This window comes from Gavia stellata, unplaced genomic scaffold (assembly GCF_030936135.1).
Source record: "Gavia stellata isolate bGavSte3 unplaced genomic scaffold, bGavSte3.hap2 HAP2_SCAFFOLD_34, whole genome shotgun sequence".
NCBI classification, from domain to species: Eukaryota; Metazoa; Chordata; class Aves; order Gaviiformes; family Gaviidae; genus Gavia; species Gavia stellata.
In genome coordinates, this window is record NW_026776320.1 from 3768984 (window position 1) to 3794130 (window position 25147).

At 42.9% G+C, this 25147-nt stretch overlaps 1 protein-coding gene across 1 annotated transcript in view; it reads right to left on the minus strand.

Annotated features, from left to right (window-relative positions):
- Positions 1 to 218: 218 nt before the first annotated feature.
- Positions 219 to 25147, minus strand: part of LOC132320877 (E3 ubiquitin-protein ligase TRIM36-like) — a 53097-nt gene continuing 28168 nt past the window's right edge. Inside the window, exons 8-10 of the mRNA XM_059834502.1 lie at positions 2708 to 3001; positions 2108 to 2405; positions 219 to 573 (exon numbers count right to left, since the gene is read on the minus strand). Of these exons, the coding sequence (XP_059690485.1) occupies positions 219 to 573; positions 2108 to 2405; positions 2708 to 3001 (947 nt within the window). The remainder of the gene's footprint in view (positions 574 to 2107; positions 2406 to 2707; positions 3002 to 25147) is intronic.

Here is a 25147-nt window from a genome sequence, read left to right on the forward strand (position 1 = left end):
CATTGCACAGATCACAAGAAAGGCAGGAGAGTTCCTGGAAGAACATTTCCCACTAGTGTGGGACGTGTCTGAACCGTTTGTTTAAAAAAAGCATGACCCAGAGGCTTGTAAGCAACATGTGGACAGAATGTAATTAATCAGGAGTGAAAACTAAGGTAGAATTCTTCTGCTCTCTCTCGTCTTCCACCTCAGAACAGCAATGGGAAGAGATCACTGCACTAGATGTCGTCGTGGTACTCCCCGTACTTTGCTGTGACAGGTTCCTCAAGATGAACTGCTGCACCACCCATTAAGGCAAATGCTGGGTACATTATGCCAGAGCAGTCCACCTCGCACTCATAAAGGCATTTCATACGGCCTGCGTCGTAGAACCCCACCTTGCCTTTGTCACAGTCGAGGCAGATGCCCAAGCACGATGGCAGGGGAAGGATTCTGCTCGCTGGATCCTTGGGGGCAGCAGGTGTTGTGGGGATAAAGAACTTCTTCATGCCTAAAGTGACCAGTGTGAAAGGCTGTGGTGAGTCAAAGAAGGCATCTTCACTCCCACTGTCATGACCACTGTCTTGCTCGTACCTAGAACAGAAAAACAACCATTTGCTTTTGTCAAATTCTGAAGGGGGATCAGTGATGTGAACTGGAGAAAACATTTTTGTAAGACAAGAAACACCACATGGTCACCTGCAAAACCTTGTGGGGTAAAAATATACCTAAGCCAGGAGGGAAGACGCATTTAGTAGGTGGAGAACACTCACTTGGGCCACTTCAGACAATAAATAACAGCTAAACGCTAACGAGGACAAGACCACAGAAGGCTTTACTAAGGAGCGGATGTATCTAAATGTACTCATGCTAGGTAATCATTAATGAACCTACAGGTAGAGCAAATTAGTTAACTTGAAAAGTAATTTAGCGACTATGACTAATGATTACAGACAAGGTATGTTTAACTTCATTTACATAATGTTAAATGACACGAGTAAATACATTTAACATGACTGTTGTCCTATGAGTTTTCCTCACCACTGCTGTATTACATTGTCTTTAAAATTCACAACACAAAAAGTAGTGGTTTAAGTTTTTGGTTTGGTGGTTTGGTTTTTTTTAAAGCGCTCTGCCTGGAGGTTTCCATGAACCCCTGTTTCCCAGCTGGTTACTGGGGAAAGTTTGTGGCCAGATTTGTTCAGTCTACATGCTTTTGCCCCCTACTTCTGTCACCAGATGAAGACACACTGGAGAAGCACACATTCTTCTGTGCCGACAATCCCTAGCTAGGTTTGCATTTTTGGGATGTCTGGGGGGAGATTGGATTTGTGTCAGCCAAAGTTTTCCAGGTATTTGTGTGGATAAGGAAAAAGAAATCAGGAAATCAGGATCTAATTTCTCACTTTGCAAAAAGCCTCCGTCTGGCTTTAAGCAGCTCAAGACACAGGCGTTCTTACACTTTCAGTATGTTACACAGGAGGAAGCTGATACATTTTTTACATTCCTGAAAAAGTTAAGAGTCCTCAGGAGATAGCCTCCCAGCCTGCAGTTCCTAGACACATCCAGGCTTACTACAACCATACTTCAGAGCTGAAATCTTTTTATTGGTTTGTCCACTGTACTTTGGCTTGGGATCAGTAGCACTCCAGTACCATATGCAAGTGTATAGCCTGGGATAAGCCAGTGACTTGGAATCCACCGTGACGCAAGCTACAGCAAAGATACACAGATACACACAGTGAACATTGTACCTCTGAATGGCTGCCAAACCTAGTATGCTAAGGAAATTAAGGCAGAGTCTTACTATTGACAATTAAACATTGCTTCAATCTTGCAAGTGATGCTTTTTTTTTACCTTCTTGCTTTAACTGGCACATCTTGACATCTATAGGAACCTCCTTTCTTTCCCAAAAAGAATGAAAATAGGACTCTGGATAATTACAACACCTTTCTGCTAATAGCAGGGGATGAACAGGACAACCTGCTTACAGCATATCCTTCAAGCTACTTTCCACTAGTTAGGTTCACCTTGTGTACTAATTGCGACCAGACTCACTCTTAACTTATTTTTTAAAAAGCCATCTCCTTATATAAAACATGTATTGAGCAAGAGTCTGCAATTTACCTTGGGCTGGTCACATCATGGGTATTATGGAACAATTTCTGTATCTGGTTGCTAGAAACAACTCCCACTTTCACCAGGTATGAATAGGCTTCCACACGAAAAGCCCAGACGTGCTTCCCTTTGGCAATCCCGGTGTCGCCAATGATGTAATCCAGGGTTGTGTAGCATCCGACCTGCATGCGCTCAGATCCCAGCAGTAGAGGAAATCCAGCCCTGCTTTCCACAGAGGTTCTTCCTGGGTTCAGCAGGAGATGTTCGCTGTTGTACCCACATTTGTCATCAAAAAGAAAACTGAAAACTGAAAAACAGTATCCAAAAAAATTTCCTCTTAGTTAAGTATTTGGCCTTCTGTGCTTATAAACTACATTTTAAGTCATGCTGGCATCAGAATTTCTCACTTTTAAAGGCTAAGGGAACGTCATGCAAGCTAAAACGGTCTCAGCACGCCACCTACTTAACCTGTTTGTTAACAGTGCTTCTAAACATTTACGCAACCGGTAACAGTAGAGTAGAAGTCTGGGAACTACTGGAAACCACCTACAGCTCTTCACACCGACAGACACAGATTCAACACCTTGTGGACAGAAGAAAACCCAATACCTGGAGCTGGAGGCGTACGCAAAATAACTTCTCGGCTCCAAGGGCTACAGATGGACCCTTTATATCCTCGAACTCTAAAGGCATAGGAGCTGTCATCATCAAGATCAGATATTACTTTGCTCTTGCTGCAAACTTTGATCTCCTGCCACGTCGCACTCTCCTCTTCTCTATTAAGCTTACGATACTCAAGAACATAGATATCAGCTGAGTCTGTCTTCCCAGGGCATTCCCAGCTGATCAGAGCTTTGTTGTACATTCTGCTCTGCTCTTCATTGATTTCTGGTATTTCTAGACCTGGAATGCCAGAGATTCAGGAGAAAAAAACCCTCAAATTTAGATATCTGTTGTTTTAGAATTAACCATACAAGCCCTTTGTTGAGTGGCTATAGCACTTGGGGGGGGTGGGGGTGGGGGCAGAAATCTGACTCAATCCGTTAAAGAGTACAGATGAGGATGGTTCCATTCATGCACTTACATAAATCCCTTACTTTCTGTTTTTACTTCGAAAGTTGTATTGTTTATTTTTGCTGGCAGCTAAAAAAGCATCTAAAAGCCTATTCTTTTCTGTCATGTTAACAAAAAGCTTCTAGGAAGACCTAGTATTACTTAAGTACAATGTTTTGGAAGCCAATGTAAACTGGTACTGAATGCAACGGCATCTTAGCTTCTTTTTCAAAGCTGAAGCTAGCATTGCTGCCAGGTAATGCCTTGTGGATCACAGAGACAGAAGGGACAATGCAAGTCACAAGACTGAGTTCTGCAGCTGCAGCCCTGCATAAGTTTTGCCTCTTTCCAGAGAAGCCCTTCAACTCGTAACTTGAGAAAGACCTGATGCTCTCGCAATTTACCATTGGAATGGAAGGACAAGTCACCAAGGATCTCTTCTTGCTTAGCTATGTCCACCACAAAGTCTTCAAAAGTAGTTTCAGCTGCTGGCCTGAAGCTCTTCAGAGATTCAGTAGCTTTTTGGATTCTGAAAGCACAGAAGCAAAGGGATGGCAGAACAGAGAAAAGGGAATTCACATGTGTGCATTCCTTAAACTAAAAATGCTAGGTTTTGCTTTATAAAAAGTGCTGTTTTCATGTACTTACTGATGTCTCCCAGAAATTTCTGTCTCTCTAGACAGAATTCAAATGCAAAATTTAAGGTCTTTTGTACAGCAGTGTAAAGGTATCAGTGTAAAGATAATGAAGAGGTAATCGTTCAGCTGGTAGAGCATTTTAACAATTTGGGGCATTATGTTCAAAGAACAAAACAGATGTGAAGCGCTAATGGAGAACAGCTATTAAGATCAAAGACTTTAAAGCCAGAAGAGACCTGTTAGATTAACTTGCAAATACCCGATACAATCTCTGAGCAAAGGAATGTGTCAGTGAGCTGAATGGGCTACCCTTCCAGTGCAGTCCTACTGAACAAGGCCACGTGTTGTCACAGGACAGAGCCCCTCCTGACTGCTGTTTCTTAACGCACACTGTAATGTAGCAATTTCTACTGAACGGTACTGGGACCATCTCTGAGCCTTTGCAATACAAGGTACTGCATTCAGTACTTTGCTAGCAGGTGTCAAAAGAATATGACTGACCAGACATCCTGGAACAGTATCTGTACTTCAAACAGAAGATAATTAAGATACCTGTCATGAAGCTGTTTTGCTGTTTGAACAAAACAAGATGGATCAGTTTCTTTAAGCACCTCTTGAGCATATCCTACAAGGCCATTATTTTCCAGGAGCCCTTGATATTCCTCTGCTTGCGTTTGCAATTTTTCCAGCCTTAAATTCTTAGAAGTTTCAATTGCCCTAAGAGCTGCGGACTTCTTCTCTTCTAGGACATGAGATAATTTCTCAAAGCTCTGAGATGCTTCTTCTTTAGCTCGTTCACTGTTGCACTAGGAGGGAACAAAAGACATTTTAGACAGATTCCACAGCACTGTGGCTGTGTACAGAAACATACCTCAAGTTGTTCAAGGTATCACAGCAATCTAGTCATCCATTTGACAGACAAGACTAATGAGCTTTGTTATGCCCATCAGCACTGAAAATGTGATCAGCACTGCACCCAAGCTAGTGAGCGTTTACTGGATCAACACAGAGAACGAAGAGCAGGAAAGTATTCCTCTGATTATGTCTTGAGTTACGCATAGCATGTGTCTAAACAGCTCATGGAAAAGCACTGTAAAAACAGGTCAGTTTCTGAAGTCTTCATGCCCAAGAGCTAGGTGCTCCTCCACCTTCCCCAACCACACTGAGATGGGGGTCCAGCCCAGCTTCTCACATATGCCCTCAGAACTGTAGGGTCACCTCTAACTAGTGCCCTGGATAAAAGGAACTACAAAGCACAGAGACAATCTTTATCAAGATGCAGGCAGGGCCAGGAGCTCCTGCAATTTCTGCCATTGTGTTTTTCAGCTTGTACGTGAGCTCCCAGCTCTGACTCTTCTGCAGGGAGATTTGACTCTTCATTCTGACTTTATTGCAACATCCTCAAGGCGGCAAACAGCCAGTGTAAATTGTGAAGCACCGTTAATACACAAGAGCTGTAAGTCTAACCCACCTCTCTTTGATTAAGGTATCAAACAAGCTTTCTTTCAATTAAATTTACAGCAGCACCCAAAACTTAACTTCCCTCTGTATGTTGCCCATATTTCCAACACTGTCAGGATTAGGTCTTACCATTTGTGATTCAGGACTAACACAAACTGTTCAGAAATTGTTTTACTGGCTAACTGAAAAAAGCCAAAGGATTTGAAACACTTCAGTGAAAACAGTTTGAGTCTCTGCTGTGTCCCTGCAAGGGCTATCCCCAGCCAACACGGAAGACACTCTTACCTCTGTTTCTTTCAGCAGCAGATCCAGCTGTGTGATGTGAGCTTTCACCTGGCTCTCCTTACTGATGAGGTACTCAATATCTTTTGAAAGCTTCTCCTGTGAAAACAAAACAGCGAGCTAGCAGAAGAAGGGTATCCCACCCAAACCGACAACCAGCACAGGCAGGTCATCCAGCTAGCACTCGCTTTATCTAGTTGCGAGGACAACAGCCTGCCACCAGTTATGAGCAGCACCCCTGCGGAGAATTGCTCAGTGACCCGCAATGACTGCACAGGGACATCAGGCCACTGATGTGGGCAGGACTGGGGGCACAGCCTCTAAGGACAAGAGGTAACAGCCTCTAAGGACAAGAGGTAACAGCCTCAGCTGGCTCAGTCTTCCCCAGCCACAAGTGCCACCTTCTCTTAGGCTAGGAACATGAGGCTTCAGGACGTTACTAAAACTTACAGAAAAGCCACGTTAGTTATTAACTCATTTGTAGTAAGATTTTCTAGAAGAATGAGTGGTTCAAAGCATGAACTTATGAGTGTCTCTGCATTTCCTGACTTGCAAGAGTTAACAGCTGTACAGGAAAAGCCTTGCAAACAGGCAAGGAGGCCAAAGAGCACAAGGCAGGCTGGTCTGGTCTTCCCCCCCACCCCCGCCCCCCCTTTTTTTTTTTCTTGTGAGCAAGAGAGGAAGAGAAGGAAGAAGAGGAGGTAGAAGCAATCATTCTTTAACAACAAAGCAATGTTTGCAAGTCTTCCCTGTTGTACTGCGAATTAACAGCTATGCAACTTCAGAAACATACAAGGTCCCAACAGATACTTCCAATGCAAATTTTTCAGGAGTGCTTCTGAAGTATCAGCTAATCCAAGCCACAAGGACACTTACCTGAAAAAAGCTAGATTGTAAAGTATAAACTGCTTAAACCTTTTGCATTGGTCAGTACTGCTATACAGTTGGCTAAAACAAGGTGGAAGGACTTTTAAGAGGTTATGTTTCAAGCCTCATAGAAAATACAGTTTCTCAGAAGTGCGCTATGTCACACTAATATAGATATTAACAGATGTTGCACAACAGCATGCCTCATGACTGGTTCAGTGTCCTCTAAACACACATCCTGGCTTCCTGCCACAGGGAGTTTGCCCTTACACCAGAAGCTCAGTACTTTTCCCCTTCTTAAGGCCAGGTCCAACAATATTTACTTTTACCTTAAGGGTTTTGTAGGCAGTTCTCATGGTTGTTACTCTATGGTTTGCATGACATCCACCCAGTTTACAAAGATGACAAACAGGCCTTCTGCAGATTTCACAGTACATGTTTACCCTCTCCATTTCATGTTCTGGACACATCAAAATCTGAAAAAAAAAGAGAGCAGAGAGAATGCAGGTGTACTTCCAAAAACTGAGGTGGCCAACAAACCATCAAAACACTAAATCACCCCACAGCAGCATCTGATTTCATCAGTGGATTCTTTATATTCAGTTTATCTTCCACCTTTTATATTTGTCTATGCCAGTGAAAGCCAGCAGATGAACACACACAGTTTCACGAGGTTCACAGTGAGTAAACCTGTAGCGATGTCTGTGTACACATCATGTAGCCTCCATACTGCAATCAACCATTTTGCTAATCCCTGAAGTTGTTTGTGTGCCTCAAGCTCCCTACACTCCTGTTCAGAGCTGTAAATGCAATATATAACACAGCCACGCTGTCAAATTCAACTGTGTCCATGCCAGCATCTCTTGAAACAACTACGAACTGTCTTAAAGCAGGAGTTGACATAATACTGTAATGATTTAAATTTAAGCTAGACTCTGATCAGCCACATAGCCATTGCTCTTGGAGCAACAGATGAAATGCAGCCACACCCCCAGTCACAGTCATTTTAAAGATAAAAGGCTCCAGTGTTTCATTTTTTCTGTCTGACTCCAATTACAAGTTGTTCATGCTGAGCGTTAATTCCAGTACCAGCTTAAACAGCATTGCGAAAAAGCTGGTGTTTGCTAAAAGTAATCTTTCAAAAATTGAACACGTTGAAGTAACTGCTCGAAGAGGCAAAAAAAGTGCTGCTCAACTCCAAGCTCAAGCAACAGATAAAACCGTCTAAAAGGGGGTGGGTGGGGGTGGGTGGGTGTGCTTGTGCACATGTGTGCGTGTGTGTTTTAAAAAAAAAGAAATGCTTTGCCTCGTTCCAGAGCACTGAAAGACATTTGGGTCCATCTACTCCATGTTACCAAAGAGAAGCTCTTGAGAAAGCTTTTCAGTGTCATGTCAAGGAGGAGAACACGACATCAGTGCCAACAGTCAAGCTTTAAAAGCATCATCTTTTAACACACGCACACACATACAAGAAAGGACAGGAAAGGGCTCAAAAATAGAAGTGAGTAGCATAAATATGGACACACTAAGCTAAAATTGCAAACCATCTCTGAAACCAACTCTCAAGCCCCAAATGTTATCTTAGTCTATGGTGAAAAGCCCAAAGACACCAGTCTCGCTAGCACCTTGGTACATAAGACTGTCATTCAGCAGAATATGCAATAAGCTATCCCATTGTCATTGACTGCTGGATTCGGGGGGAGGTGCGAGGAGGGAAGGAAACTTTCAGGAAAATCATCTGTGCAGGCAGACATGTTCAAAACTGCAGTCATGCTGTCAGCAAGAACAAAAGCTTATGGTTCACTCAATGAATAACAGCAATAGTCAAAAAAGGAACAACGGTCCCAAAAAGCAACTACCATTGCACAGATATGTCTGAAGCTATATGCAAATGCTGCAACCCAAATTCTGTAAGATACGGGATACTTACCTTGGGTCTGAAGTTGGTGGTTGGTCCTACATGTTTATGTTGGGCTTTCACAGTTCCCCAAGGATGGTGTATTTTGAAACATTCGTTGCAATAGCTTGCCCTGCAGTCCATGCAGCTCTTTGTGGCCTCTTGAGGTGGAGGTTTGCAGAAATCGCACATAATAGCAACGGCTGCCCTGGCTGCCTGTCTGTATCTTTCCACAATGGTTTCCAAAGTAAAGTTGCGAAATAAGCCATTGATGCCACGTTCTCCGAGATCAGTATCCCGCTGGCAACCCGGACAAGGAAACAGACTCGATCTAGGAGTCAGTGAATTACGTTTTCTGCCTGTGTAGACACCAAATCCTGATTTAGGAGGAGTGTAAACAGAAGAGGTTTAGATTTTAAAGGGAGAAGCACAGGAATTTATGAACCAATTTCAAACTATCGTAGCACATCATCCAAACCAGTACAATACCAATTCATATGCACTCTGCCAAGCCAAAGAGAATACATTTGCCATGACAAGGTAGTGTAATGTCTGAGTTCAGGGGGCATTACAAACTACTGCTCTAAAACTTAATTCTACGGTAAGGTTAATTTAGCTATTCCAATCCTATCTTCTTCGTCTAGTTTTGCATGCACTCAAGCCGCAGCCTTTCAAAAGACTAAACACAAAACCTTCCGGAAACCAGTTGGTTTTAGGCTAACTGGCTGCCCACATAGAGAGCAACAGCTTCGTAACACGCTGAAGTGTAAGATGTCTATTCCCAGAGTGAGACTGGTTATTCCCAGACAAATATAGCCAACTTGGAGCTCCCTGAAGTTTGCTTTGGCCGAGTCAAACTTATCTGGCTTACCCCAAGAGGCATCATAAAAATATAAAGAGGAAAACAAGAGAACTAGATATCACCAGTACGAAATCTCAGCCAAATCATTCAGTCCAAATACGTAGAGGCTGACTTGGCCCTTGCTGAACGGCCTTGATAAAGGAGGGCTGCTAAGTAAGCCCCGCACACCAAAGGGGATGCTGAGACGGTTATGTCTGAGAGATTCCTCTACCTTGAACTGGGGAACCACAGATCTGCATGGTTACACAAGGGTACAGCTTATCTCTTTTCATTTCAAAAGGGGACAGTAGAGAAGCTGCCCTCCTACGAAACAGCTATGCACAAATTTCCCCTCTTCTCCAAAATAAAGTGATCCAAGGCTCAAGTCAAGTCGCAAGCCTAGGGATTCTTTGGAGCCTGTTCCAGGGGATGGCTCACACAGACCCAAAAACTATTTACAGGGTAACATTCTTGAGGCTATCAAACAGAGAGTGCATCCCCATGTCTCACTCATGAACCCACAGGGCACAACTATCAAAATTAGTCCTTTATGTATTACTGAAGCAGGTTAAGCCAGTGTTTAGGCTTAACATGTATCCTCTCAGCCTCCCCTTACAAAGAAATAAAAAACCATTCTCTCGAGCTGGAGCATGGTTTTAAGATCCCCTTGAGATGACGGCATGTTGGTATAACTAATTTGTAAATAGAGGTATGACTTCAAGCTGAATTCTTAGTGTTGAAATTGGTTCTTCTTCAGAAAGTGAAATTTGGTCCCATCTGTATTTAGTGAGGATCTTCCCATCAGAAATGTTGATGCTTCATTTCTTTTTGAAGTGTCCTTTGATGCTATCCAAAAGACACTTGCCTTGTGTCACTCTTCTGTGGGTGCTTCACCCAACAATCCAAAACCTCCCTACCTCTCACGCCCTTTCCAGTCTCTTTAAAAAAACAAACCAACACTCCTGTAAGAAACTAGTTCCTTTAAAAATCTTCAAAATGTACCCCATGGTAGTTATGCATCACTATCAGCTAAGAAGCCACAACCAGAGCATGAATAAATGTCAGTCTCAAACTCGGCTGGTCTTATGCTTTTCTGTAGGTTCTGAGCAGAACAGCTAGACTGCATTAACAGAACAGTATGGGTGACATCTAGTAGCATCTAAATGTCAGGTTCCCAAGGGAGCTCTGCCTCCTCTGTGCACAGCGTGGATGGTGCCACAGCACTGCCTGCGCACCCCATCATGCTAGATCACTGTTTCTACTGCCCGACAGAGAGCAAGCTGGAGGGCAGCTTTCCACGGAAGATTAAGGATTACCTCCTTACTTACACTGCTGAAAGCAGCATGGGGGGCCTGGTCCCCACGCACAGCCTGTCTGATACTCCCACACTTGGCAAGCCACAGTTCTCACAAGGAGGCCAGGTCACCCACGGTGCGCCCACCACTCCTTAGGCACCCAACCTGGTGCCCTGATGTCCACGTTGTAAAACCACGTAGTGGACAGCTGCAGCGGAAACCGGTGACCGCTTCAGTCCATGCATACAATGCCGTGACAGAACATCATGCTTACTGAGGAAAAAAGGGACTAGACTTGGATTTGGGAGATGGCAGTCACCAGTGGGCTCTCTTCGTTCAAACTTCACATAACGCTGCAGGTAGAGAGAGCTGAGAAAGCAGCTGAAATGTATGCAGAGCTAAACAGTGATTGTGGGGCTGTGCACCCCATATCCAGAAAACAGGACTGTAATGAAGACAACTAGCTATTTCGTTTGGGGATTCCCTCAAATGATGCAAGCCTCAACCTGCCAAGCTACAGCAAACACAGCATTTGCTTATCAAACTGATCCTGAAAGAGTACCAGTACTAACAACTCAAGAGTTGTTTAAAAGAAGTGGGTGAAATAAAATATTTGAGCTTTGAAAACTGGGAAGGGGATGATGAACGTTAGTAACATACGAAATACAAGACACAGCTTTAGGGTTTGTCTTGTGGGCGACTCTTCCAGATCACTGCGGACTGCGGTTTTAAAGTGGACAGTTACGTCAGAAGGAAGCCTAAAAGCCAAGATGAGGTTTCTTTCAAGAAGTACTTTCGATGTATCTGTGTAAAAGAACAACTCATCTGTGGATTACACAACAGCTGTAAGAATCTTTCTAGTGTGACATCACAAAGAGCATGAGGAGTGCTCCTTAAAGCTTCCAGAGCAGACCACACTGGAAGAGGCGGTTAGCGCAGTCTTCTTACAGTCATCTGTCTCCCAATTCTGCAACCGTGCAATAACCATCGTCTATGGAAAATGATTTATTGTAAGCGTAATGAATTGGGTAGGACAAAACCATCATTTGCAAAGTCTGCAGAGGCTCAGAAGGAAGTCGAACTACTCAATTTAGGCTGGCCGAAACCTGAGAGAACCACCTCAACAGTACCACTGACAGGCAATAAAACTGCTGAAATCTACACCTCAACATCGACGCTATTGAACATGATGCTACTGCATCTCAATGTAACTGAAATACAGGAATAAACAAATACAATGGTTACAAAGATTTACAGGACGCCACAAAGACTGATCTATTATATATGAAATAGAGTGCACTGTCCTTAAAAATATTCCCATTGTTCTTGCCACAGAATGAACAAGACTCGCACTATCCCTAAGTCATCTCTTTAACTGCATCAGGAGTACCGGGAAGACATTTTACCAATGCAGACGCAATTCGGCTCAAGTCAGTCGAACACATAAAATAAGGAAAACACGCAAAAATTCCGATACGTACCTGATCTACTAATCCTGTCCATGCTGGAAGAAGAGCTTTGAATTTGAGGGCTACTCTGATTAGAGGATTCAGAGCCTCCATCAGCAAAAGAGTCTTCAAATGCAGAGAGTATTTCTTTCACACATTTGTGACAGACATTGTGCTGGCAAGGAAGGATCAGTGGATGGGTAAATAATTCCTTGCATGCTGGGCAGATGAGCTCTCTTTCGATACCCTTAATGGTAACCTTCATGACAGAAAGAGGGAAAAACAAGTGTAAGTGCAGAAAACGTGAGCCAGCAAGACTTACTGCACAGCTGTATGTCTGTATGTCACAAAAGCCCAGCTCTCTAGAATAATCGTTCTATTCTAGAATCGCACATTCTAGCTGGTTTGAGGCATTCCGCTGGTTAACGCTGCAAACAAATCTCAATTAACATTTATGAAAGCACTGACAACATTCCTTTCAACTGAAATGAACACCGCCACTAGGCAAACTCGGTTCATCTTTAGGTCATGTCTGCCTTGCAGGGGAGGAAAGGAGAGGAGGGGAGTAGTCTTAATTCCACTCAAGGACCTAGTGAAACGAAAGCAACCATACTTCTTAACAATAGGAATCCATATGTTTAACTCAGCTCGCTCGCTCGCTTTTCAAGAAGGGGGGGTGGGGGAGGGAGAAAAAAGAAATTAAGTGTCAGACTGGTTAAACAACAGGCTTTCCCGCCGTGTAATCCACATTTAAGCACTGGAACTGCCTTGACTTCGTTAGGCTAATAGTTCCAGTCCGGAACATTATCTGTTTGTTTATTTATTTCCTGCACAAAGAGCCGCCCGTGGATCTGTGCAGCTCTTCAGTAATTTAATGACCCCACAGCCATCTGGCACTGCGCTCCGAGGCCGGAGTATCTGCCGGGAGAGCCAACGGCAACCGAAACCCAGCGAAGCATCAAGTGGCGGGCGCGGACACCGGCTGCCCAGCGCCCGCTCGTCCCCTCTCGGGTGGGTTTTCACCGTCCAGCCCGCCGCCAGACCAGACCGACTTTATTTATGCGGTTCCCCCGCCAGCACCGAGCCCCGTCTGAAGATCTAGGGGCCAGCCCTGCCCGCCGCCCCAGCACCTCGGGCTGCCGCCGGTGCCGCTCCCAGCCGGGCAGGGACGAGGCTGCCGGCGCACACCGCGGGGGGCAAACACCCCCCAATCCACCGCCCCCCCCGCCCCCCCGCAGCACAGGGCGCAACAGCGGAGGGGACGACAAACCCCGACCCGGCGGCCGCGTCCCCAGGCTCCCCCCGGGCACCAGGGGCGCGGCGCCGGGGCGGCCACGCCCGCAGCGGCAGCGGCCACGCCCGTGATGTTTCTGCACGCCTGGTGTTACAAAGAACTAGAGAACACATGTAAAGATGTTATTTCACATCTACTTTAGAAACCACCTTCATAAAAATACAAAACACTGTGCTTGAAATGATTCTGATAATGCCAGTAATGCACAGTCTGTATATTCAAACTGAAACATGTTACTTAACCGAGGCGGGGGGAGAACGGACTGGTAAGGACGTGAGTTGTCAGCCTTCCAACTATGTTTTGAGTAATAATTTGCAAGCTTGTGAATAACTCTATTACCCCTTAACCACCTCCGCCATCCCCAAACTTCCCGATGTTACAGGCAGGCTTTAAAGGATGGAGCTCTTCCTAAGCCCTTGTCTACATTGGCACACTACCCATCGCTGACATCGGATGTGGTTTATTTGGGACCAAAATAAACTATCAGCCGCAGACCAGAACAAAGCCCCTTTGGCTCTGCTGCCACCTTTGAAACAGTGTGAAGAAATTGGTCTTTGGTGGCACAGCAAGGCAAACCATTCTGCACTTCATGCCAGAGGTGTAGATGCCAGCAGAGGTGGGTGTTGCTAGCGTGGACAAACCTAGAGCACACATTTTCCTCCTGTTGTCCCACAGCCTAAATAGCTGTTTTGGAAACTGCCTGTTAGTTACTAGAAGGTGACTGAGGAGAACTTCATGGATACATTACGTAACTTTTTACACACACACGCGCACACATGCACGCATGTGTCTATATCCACATCTGTAAGTGTATATGCTGTGAGGTTACAGGTTGAGAGCTTTAGGAAAAAGAGTAGTAAACTGCTGCGTACAGAAGAATGTTTGATTTGGGGCGAGAATTTTATCTAAAAATGTCTTTTACCCTTTAGGATGGTGCCAGAAGTTGCTGCAGTAGGAAGAAAAGGTGGCTATAACCACCTCTGTGATCTGTGGGCATCTGGAATAACTGCTATAGAGCTTGCTGAGCTTCAGTCTCCATCCAATGTTTGACCTACATCCAGTGAGGTTAGCAAGGGGTTAAAGCGCGGTGTGTAAGTACAGCTCCCCAAATCATCCACCTGGAGTAGTGGCTACATGGGTGCTTGTGGTGTTTGGGGGTACTGCAAGGGTAGTGGGTTGTAAGTGTTCTGGATGTACGTGATAGAAATTGTGACAACTCCTTTTGCTGCATAAATGCATCATGTTGTCCTGGTAGCATCTCTTAAACGGATGGACTTCTTCCTGCCAACTAAACAATGTATTCAAAATTCATGTCAGATATGTACTGCCATGTAACCCACAGAAATACTGTTGGATTTTTTAGAGCGCTTCTGCTAATGATGGAAAGCAACTTCCAGCCTCCTGAATTAAAGGACAAAATGAAATGGCAAGTACTTTTCTGTTTCAGTAGATAATGATCATGTAGTTCACTGGGCAATTGATTCTCACGACTACCACTTCCTTTTACAGGTCCAATAGTTTCCATCATTCTGTGAAAATGGTACTTAGGAAAAAATCCTAAAAAAGGACCGACAGCTGAAAAGTTACTACAGGTATAAATTTATGTATGGGATTTTTTTTAAGTTCTAAAATTAAAATATGCTTAATATGAGTGGTTGGAATTTTAATCTGTGTTTTTCCTTCTGTCTTTCAGCATCCTTTTTGTTACCCAGCCATTAAATCCAAGTCTTGCTATTGAACTTTTGGATAAAATGAATAATTCTGAGCATTCCACTTACCGTGATTTTGATGGCGATGATCCTGAGGTGGGAATACATTTTAATCACAGACTCAGATTAAGTTTTCGTTTGCCGACAAAACTAAATGCTTATGATTTCTTGAGCCACAGAATGTTTTGTGATCTGGGAACAGGCTCAAGGGTTGCTTTTACTTTTGGTTGTGCTGCTCTGTCACACGTACAGGCCCTTAGCAAAACTCATTATATTTGGGGGAGAGACACTCAAAGAGAAAGAGATGAAAACACTTTAAAATTTTGTTTGCGGTTGTCCTTCAACAATTTTGCAGCAGTTTGTGTGGACTGCTTCTCCAGTCCCGAGTTCTGGCGTGCATTCTGCTTTCTGTTTCTTTGTGGAATTATGTTTCCATTCATCTGCAAAGCAAGCATTCATAAAAATCGTGTTCTACCTCTGCAGAACTTGTTCTTTTGTTCCTCATTTGCTTTCTTATGAGAAGGAGAGAACGATCCTGTAGTTGTTTTTGTCAAGCAGTTTGGTATGTGTTTCTTGCAGATTCTATTTTCTCTCTTGGAATACTCTGAAACTCCATTTCACCTACGGTTTTGTCAAAGACAAAGTTTCTGACTTTCTGCTTTAACAGCTGGGAAGAAACAGCACGCTTATGGAAGGTGATAAGCGGTGCAGGACTGAAGTGTTTCATAAACAAGAGAAAACAGATATTCTGTTACTGCATCCTGTCTTCATACTTAACTGTATGTTAGTGAAGACTTTCCAACTATCAATACCGTTAAACTGAGAGGCCAAAAAGGAAATGTTATCTGAGCAAAGACAAATGCCGGCCAGCATTGTCTTTACTTGCTCAAATCCAGTGTTTTAAAAACCCTTGTCTTGAAGTTAAAGACACTCTACAGATAAAATGTCTCCAAATAATTCTAACTTTCATGTACTAAAAAGTACATGCAATCTTTATTTTTAGCTTCCGCTTGATTTCTGTCTGTCTTTGTTGCTATTATGCTAAAGAAACCTGCTAAAAACCAGGTACACAATACTGGCTTTAAAGTGAATATATTTTGGAATTGAAGTATTTTATTGTTCACTTCTAGCCTCTGGTAGTGCCTCATAGGATTCATTTGACAATTAGAAATGGGAGAGGAGAAAAGACACGCTCTGAAATAAACTGTAGGCATGTGTACTATGACAACATTAACTATTCTTAAAATAATCATTGATATTAACTTATTTCAACTCGTATTCTGCATAGCTGACGTATATAGAAACAGTTTTAGTGATATTCAGGAAAAGAAAATCTTACGCTGTTTCACTTACGGATATAGTTTCTAGATGACTATGCAAAAGAAACATTAGTGTAAAACATTTGAATGCCCCTTTTTGTCAGCACTTCAGCAAATCTCACTATTGCTTCATCTTAACAGAACAGGACGCAACCTGAGCTCTTCTGAGAGCTGTTTGGTATCGCTTCATACGCCACTGCAGCAGGGATATTCGGAGTGATGCCAGATTGTGCTAGGTAGCAGAATGGCAGAGGAAGATTTTTCTGCCTTAAATTAGTCTCTTGTTGTGGTTTTTGCTTTTGAACTGAAACAGTCCTTTAGAAACCAGGAAAGGAGGTGGTTGATCGCTGGCCATTAAAAGCAGACTCCATCCCCCAAACTGTGGTCATTCTTTTGCTTGAATTAAATCAGAGCAATCCTTGGAGCTTTAGTTGTCTTTTCTGAAGCTAAAATTGTGGGAAGGAGTGTTAAAGAGCGTCTGCCAAAGAGCTTTCCTAGAAGATGCGATAAGCTCTCTCCAAACTTCATTCACGGCTCTTTAGTGCTATTGAATCGCCCCAAAGAACGTGTTTTCTCTAAATTACATCTGTATTGGTGCTCTAAAGAGGGCACTTGACGGCCTTGTTTGCTGAATGGTTTTCCTCATCCTTCCTAATGAGCGGGTGGGGCAAGTGGCGATCGTGCTGCCTTTGTGACAGAAGAGTACTTTCTGTGCCCCTTAGTTTCCAGCAGGCACAAGTTGGGGGTGTGCCTGTGTCAGAAGTTTCCATCAGTGGGGCTGTGATGCACTCATTAAACTGGATTTGCCTTTTTGGTTAGCCTTTGGAGCTGAATTGGGTCTAATTACAGTCCAACTTCGATTCTTGTTTTCCTTTTCTCCTCTGTAGTTGGTCAAGTAAAATTTGGTCCACCCTTGAGGGAAGAGACGGAGCCACATCGTGAGTTCGTGAGTTGCAAGCAGCGTGGGCTATGCTCTGCACATTATTCCCTGCAAATGTCTGTGGAGGAGGAGAAATCCAAGATGTGTAGCATACCTCCTTAGTGCTATTGAAGTTGGTAGTGATTTTTCTGACAAGTAACATATTGGTCCTGGATCTTTTGGTGCCATTGCACTATATGCAGCAAGACCCCTTATTTGTGGGCTCTGCCAGGTGTGATGTATGTGCTAAGCAACAGCCCTTGGTCTTGTGGGTTTCCCCTATGCTTTATACCTCATTGCCAAGTATATCATTCCCTTTAATTATAGAGTTATTTTTTTAATTGTAGAATGCATGTGCATATTCAAATGTTTCTCTCCCTTGTGCTTGTATTGACACTTGAGCCACGCCGAGTCTGGCAGTTGATGTATTCTGTGAAGGTGTGTTGCCAATGTTTTCATCGTACGGACCTGTCAGTACAAGGGGTGTGAGAACTCAAGCAGTGAGGGAAAAGGTGTCTGTGCTGCCTCACGCACGCGATTGCAGCAGCTTCCTCTCTTCTATGGAGACTGTTGCTTTCCACACTTGTGCACTTGGGCAGTTTCTTCACATTCCTGGATAAAAAAGACACTCCTTTGCTTCCTTACTGCAGACTTCTGTGTTCTCTTTGTTTTTCTAAGGCAGGTGTTGAGGTGAAAAAGTTGGCTTAGTGCATAGGTGGGAGGGACATTGGCTTTGCTCTGAGTTGGTTTTGGGAAGGGTGTGTAGCTGGGAATGTAATTCCTCTTCTGAAGGCTACAAACTACACGTGAGTGGGATTTCTGGTGTAGGTTTCCTTGTACTGCTCTGTCGTTGTACTAAAATCTCCTTCCCGGTGCCTTGTCCTTTGGTAGTGGGTCAGCTGGCTCTGGGTGTATGAGTTTGTACGTGATCTTGCTCTTCCTCAGCAATGGCTGGACAGGTAGTCTGCAGGTTCTAGTGCCCGTTGGAGACAGAGGAGAATAGCTTACCACATCTCACGTAGGACTTAGGCAGTTGTTTCAGATATGTTATTTAGACCTTGACATGACTGCATACCAACATCATTTCGGAGCCCTGGTTATACAAGTGTTTCTTAAACATGGTAATGAAGTCAGTGTTTCACCATAAACTCATCAGTTAACTCCAAAAGATTTTTGAACTGATTCCAAGTTATCCTGGCTTTGCTCCCCTGTTGCATTGTCTGGATTATAAAGAAAATACAATTAGTAGCATCGTATAGTTCAAATTATAATGCTTGGCTCCTTAAGAATGTCATTTATTTCTACAGACACAGAATCATAATTGCAAAGAGATGTTAAGGAAGAAGCTGAAGTTTTAAAAATACTTTTTCTGTTTCTTTCTTGCTTTATCAGTTACTGACCAAACCAAACCAGTTAGCGGACAGCTTCATGGGGCAGAGACGTGTTTTCCTTGCACCTTAGGAACCTGAGTTGCTAAACCGGGGAGAGGGATTTTCTGCAGGGACTAAAGCACCACTTTGGAGAGCACTTCTTTGTCCGGTGTTGTTGGGAGGGAGGAGCAGAGCCTTTTCCTACCTTGTGGGTTAGCAATCAGGGCCTTTGCACTTTGGAATGGCAGAAGCCCTTGCTGCTCCAAGAAGGGACTTGAAGGATGCAGATTAATTCTGCTGATAAGGAAATCTCTTAGTATGGTCTGCTCCTGTTGGAGTTTGGGTATTTGAAACCTGTCCAAAGAACTTGCCTCATCTCCCTGCCTGTAGGGAAGATCCCTGATTGCTTGTTTGGATCTTTCTGAAGAGGGCAATTAACTGGTCCACTGCTCCTATCAGAATGAAGCATGCAGTCCTGATCTGTCCTTTCCAGATAAAACAGAGCAATGATTTTGAAAATGATGATGTTGGGTCTAGAGACCAAAGAAAAACTGTATTTTGTCATTAGATATAGAACCGATGGACAATTTAAAGTGGCATGTCAAATGCGAACTAGAGCTCTGTTCACAGAATGGCTGCTCCAGCAAAGAGCCTTAGCACAAAGCAGGCTGAGGGAGAAGTTTGTAACAACCTACACGCTCTTTTAAATGCAAGCGGGAGCAAGAGGTGCCTGTCTGTTCCTCCAGCACTAACAGTGTGGATCCCTTTTCCTTACAGCAGTTCTTCTGACCCTTTTGCTTCTGTCTCCCTAAAGCATGCTTAAATTTGATGTTTATAAGCCAAAGGAGTGGACCGCTGCAGCATGAGGAGTTACTGGTGGTGGTGCCTGGAGATGTGGAACTGGCACATACTTGCCTCTAACTGAGGCAGTTTGTCGCTCATTGCCACAGCTCAGGTGGTGAACAATAATCCATTCTTTTGGTGTGACTCGGTAGTGTCTGGTAATGTGACCGTACCCTTCGCTGTGTTTTACCTCCATCCCCAGAACTGGCTTAACATGGTTTGAGTTTCAACTAACAACTTTTGTTTTAGCAAGAAACTTTCCCTTTGTGTCTACCTGGCTTTCAGTCACAATGTAAATAACTTGAGTGTCTTGATCTCTGTCTAACAAACAGCCTGGCAGGAGTGATTTTTGGACAATTCAGAAGAAAAATACTACACTGCAAGATCTAACCTGGTATTTTTCATCTTATACCTTTCTTTGTCAGTGTTAGTTTTGTCTTTGTTTTCCTTTTTCAAAGCTCATGTTGTGCCCTGTTGTTGTACTGGTGTTTTCATCTGTGTAAAAGCCATTCAGTATAAGGATGAGTCTAGATGTGTGTTTCTGTAATGTAGGAAGGAATTCTTAGTATGTGCAGTACTGAAAGCATTTCACCCGTACTCATGTTTAGTTGAATCATTTGTATAGAAGGGGCTCAGTATTAGGCACTCATTCTAATTTCTTTATTTAACTGCCTTGCAAAGCATAACTTGTTAATTTTTTTGAAAGTGATTAAAAATAGAAGAGACAGTCTCTTTGTATTTTTGTCTGGTGGTTCCTTTAAATAGTCGCATGAAAGACTATGAAATTATATAAATGTAAGTCTCTGAATTCTCCAGATGGTAATTATGTGACAGAATGAATATACACTGAATAGCAATAACAGAAAGTGGTGTCCTAAGTGTTTTCAGTGGCATTTGGCAACGTTTACAGTCTGATACATTCTCGACATTTACTGCACTGCTAAAAAAATTGGTTCCTAGCTTTGCAGCGTAGAAATTACTCTAGAAAGAGAGTTTTCTTATTTCTGTGCTCTTTAGGCACTGTGTAGTTCAAAATGTAATGCTTTTAAGTCTTGGACATCTTCATATACTGTTAAAAAAGTTAAAGAAATATTCTGTACTAGATGAAGAGCATTATTCTGCTAACTTTCTTTGATTTGTGAGATGTTTCATAGAAGTGCAGTGAGGGGAACATGGAAGACTGGGGTGCTTGGGAATGTCTTGGTTTGTTTTCCATGTGGTGTTTTTTGTTTTGGATTTGTTTGTTTGTTTTGGCATGAGTTGGCTTGGTGGGACGTGAATCTGCCAATACCATAGTTACTGAGAGCTTAGACTGTCTTCCCCGTTCGTGGAAGGAATTTCCTGTATTGCTTGATTATGAGAATGTTTCATAAATTGTGTTGAGATGAGTAGCTTAGATTTCTCTGTATGCGGTGGGAGCACCTCCATCGTGTGCAATTGCTCTGGTTTGGGGAGTGTGGTTTTGGTTTTTCGGTTTGGTTTTCTTTTGGTTTCATCTTTTCAGTTTAACGCTTTTTAAAACCTGCCTTTTTCAGGATACTTTCAGTGTTTGTCGCATGTCTTGCTAGCCTCGTATCTATCTGGGGGTCTGAGAGACAGCTGAGAACATGTCTCCTAACTGGACTGTCCTTTCCCATCCTTCTTTTGCCCCATGCTGTTCAGTACCCTCTTCAAAAATTATTACTATGACCAAGCTTATAAAGTACTATTATTGTCCCATTCGTGGGAGGGTTTTTAAAGTCAATCGACAGCACTTTCTGTGTTTCACTGCTTTCTTCACAACCTCCTGTGCTCATTGTGAATCAAAGAGGAGAATTCTGGTTTGGTGGCAATGCTTCACCCATTTGTGAGGTTTTTCCAGTAAGACCTAATCCTTCTTGAAACTAGGAGAACTATTTAGTAGTTGGTTCCTTCTTCTGTTGTGGACCAGCACACACTGATCAGACTTTCTCTCTCTGTCTCTGTCCTTCCCCCACTCCCCGCTCCTGCTCTGACAGTATTGGCTTCGGCTACGTTCAGTCAGAAAAGTGATATGTGGATTTTTCAAACATCATCAAGAGGAAAAAACTACTTTTTCAGAAGCATAATATATCACCTACTACTGTTGGGGTCTTTCCCATGCTATTCTACTGGGTTTATAAAATACCTTATGAGCAGCAACTCTTTTGCGGAGCTACGTGTCTCTAAGATCCTGCCCCAAAAAATCATCAGAAATTGAGACATATTGGGGGCATCATGAGTCATAAAAGGTATACAGTCGAGGTTGGGAGCAAATCTGGGGAGTGCGTGAGAGTTTTTTTACCTATTACCTCGCATTTGGCACAGCTGGATGGATCATATGGCAGTTTATGCAGTCACCATGCACATTACCTTTTAAAAACTTGACAGCTACGATGTGGTTACCCTTAAAAAGCATTCCTCTCCTTTTCCTCTTCCCCCTCCCTCTGCCGCTGTGCTCCTGAAACAGCTACCTGGATCTGCCAGAAGGACGGAGAAATTCAGTCAAGGTCTTGTTTGCAGGGAAAATTCCGTGTCCAAACCCCAGTATCCCTTCATGCAAATGGCAAACAGACAAGAACAAGATAGTACTCCTCTTTGATCTTCTACAAATATACCCCTTTGATTCATATCTCTACATATCTCTTTCTCAGGATAGATCTTTTTTAGTTTTTCTGCACCTAGACAACAAGTTTCTGAGGAACTTACTAACTTGGGCACCTTCCGCCGTTTCAGATTGTCTTGCACATTCTGCTTCCTGTCATTTTGAGTTCCTCCTGTTCCTATTCCGGTCATTGCACTGTGTTTTGGCAGCTGTTTTCTGACAATCTCCTTTGCCTCAGGAGCAGCAGAGGTATGCCGGTCTTTAAAAAAAAAAAACAAAAACAGTCTTACCTTCCTTGCACATTAGACTTCACGTAGGGTAGACCTCAAACAAATGCTTCTCCCATATTTTTCCCTATCTTTCTGTGTACTTTAAAAGCATTTGTTTGGATACAGACTCAAATAAGTGGGAGCGCTGAGCATTGCATTTGCAGTGAGCTCAGTAAATGGTTTAGATCAAAGTAATCTTCTGCAAAAATATGTGCACCTTTGCTCTGGAACAATTTTTGAGTTTTATGCTATTGATCCTGGGAGAAGCACCTGAAAATCCAATGGCTAACGACATGTATGAGTGTTCATCTTGTATTGCGGCAGCCACCACGATGACAGTCTCGGGAACCTACCTGAGCTGGTGTGGTAGGACCCAATTTCTGTCAGTTGAAAGGTTTTTGCTGTAATTAAGCCTATGTTCAGAAGCAGTCTCAAGTACGTGACATGCTGAGGAAGAACGTGCAGCTTCTTTCAGGTTCTTGTTTCCACCAGGTCGGTTCCCCGTTCGGGTTCCCTGTGTGGCGTTGCAATGGCTGTGTCAGTGTGGTGGAGGGAGGTGCGTGGGGTAGAGAGAAGGCGGGAGTAAGGGCTCTTAAACCCAGCTTCTGCAGAGCTGTTGCTGTATGTGTAAGTGCATCCACCTCCCAGAGGTGACGTGTTGTACTCAGCAGTGGTGGGGTCAGCCCAGGGGAATCTGTACGAGAATTTGGCTTCTAGCCCCAGAAGCCCCATTTCTGAGCAACAGAGCTTATTGTTGTTCTGATTCAAAACAAAAGGTCATGTTGAGCAAATAAAAATATTTTCATTCAGGTTATCCTTATCTGCAAGGAAGTATTGTGGCAAAAAATCTTTCTTCCCTTTCATAGTGAGCTGAAAAATAATACCAGTTTGTTACAAATCTGTAATATAAAAACTCATGTATACACTGCATGTGGGTGAGCAGGCACTTCTTTATTGCAGCGCTGGACGCACAGGGGATCACTCCACCACGTGTGCGTGCCTAGTTTCTCTGCTACAAAAGTTATATACAATCAAAGTATACATATTCATCATATTTCCAGGAAACAATTAACATATTCATACGATTTCCGAGAACTCGTTAATATATGTAAAAGCTCGTGAGGCATGGGCCTTCAGGTACACAGGTGGTCGTCTAAGGTCCTCTGGTGGTCGTCCATAGTCTTCCTCATGGTGTCCTTCAGTTGAACGCCATCTTCGCTCAGGTTGGTTGCAAAATTCCATTCTTGGAATCTTCTTAAGTTTTCCTCGGTTTCCTGACCAGGTCTACAACTTATCATTCTCTTGACAAGCAAATCCTGCCTATTCACAGTGCTACATTGTTCAGCAGTTAGTTTATGATGAAATCACAGATAAGTCATACCTCATTACCTTCATACAGAATATATATAATTTAATTTTTATTAATCGCTCTCTGGATTATACTATTCTATCAATATCCATCCTTAAAATAATCAATGGTTACTTCTATTAATATCTATTGATTGGCATTCTTGATATTTGAATCAAGATGGGAAAGGTAAGGAATTTTCCAAGCAGCATCATTGGTGCATATCAGGTCACATTGTCACGGGACTCAAACCAGACTTTTCTATTCAGTTCTTCATCGTTCCATCTCATTACTGTTAGTTCCTTAGTATGGAACAGCAACTCCCTGGTGAGGTTCCTATGGTTATTGTTTCTAACGGAACAATCCTAACATATGCATTTGTATTTTATTATTTTACTTATTAATCAAATTTAACCTTTCTATATGATTAATTCTTGATTATTTTTTTTAAAAATCAGAGTATTTACAAAAGTTGCCCCCTGTGAAAGTTTTGAAAATTATTTCAATACTTTCATTTTAATCAGTTAAGCTGATTATGTGCATCAAGTATAGATGCCAAACGAGTTAATCGAGTCATCATCCTCCAATTTATGATATGTAGTATTACTGAGAAAACAAGACTGATCAAAATCAGTATCAGGAGAATAACGATGGGGTGGCATAACTCATTTAGGATGCCTGTAGCAGTAGGTGACCATCCGAAAAGAGTGTCCCACCATTTATGTTCTGCACCTTTTCCACCCTCTCTAAAACACAGTGTATTTCTTCCACATTGTGATGAACAGTTATTAAAGTTCTGTGTCTGTTTCCCTTGACCTTTTTCAAAATTTTGATTAAATCCTGGTTGTTGTAGCAATTGTTTCACTAAAGTGAGATTCATTCCAATGGGTGCAGGCAACAGTTCCTGAGTTCATGTATAATTCGATTGCAAGAGCTGGTGAGATGTGACTGGAGCCAAGTAAGAAAAATCACATCCCGTGATTTCAGTGAAATTGCAAACACAAAAATTGGAGTGATTCCTAGTATGTATAACTACATCATCTACGGATATAAAATCACAAGCTGTTCTCAAACATACACAGCCCTTACCAATACATCTATATAAGCAGTGTTTCAGGGTTTTCGTCAGGGCGAGTTTCAAAATGACTCAAAATGATTTTGTTCAGTATCTAAACAGATATCCTGACCTCTGATTGCATTACCTTCACAGATGAACCCTTGTTGTTCTCGTACAATACAAGAATCCAAATCCACAGTTTGCCATTTCTGTCCCACTTCTTGGGCCCATACTCTATGCTCAAATGGATAGAGTATGGTTCCATTGTGATTCAATCCTAATGCAATAACAGGGTAGATGGAATACATTGAAGCATTATGTCTAGTTAATACAAAAGTTGTGGCTGTACTTGTGATGGGATCGTGGGTAAAGTTTACCAAATTCCACCAGGACTGGAGTTTTTTCTCTAAATCAGTGGCACTATCTCAAATTATTTTCCGAATCTCGGTGGGGAGATTGCCTTCTTCACCCTCTCTTATGATTGAAGCGGCCACTGATTGCGCCCACAGTTGAGCCTGGATACAACTGAGAACCAAA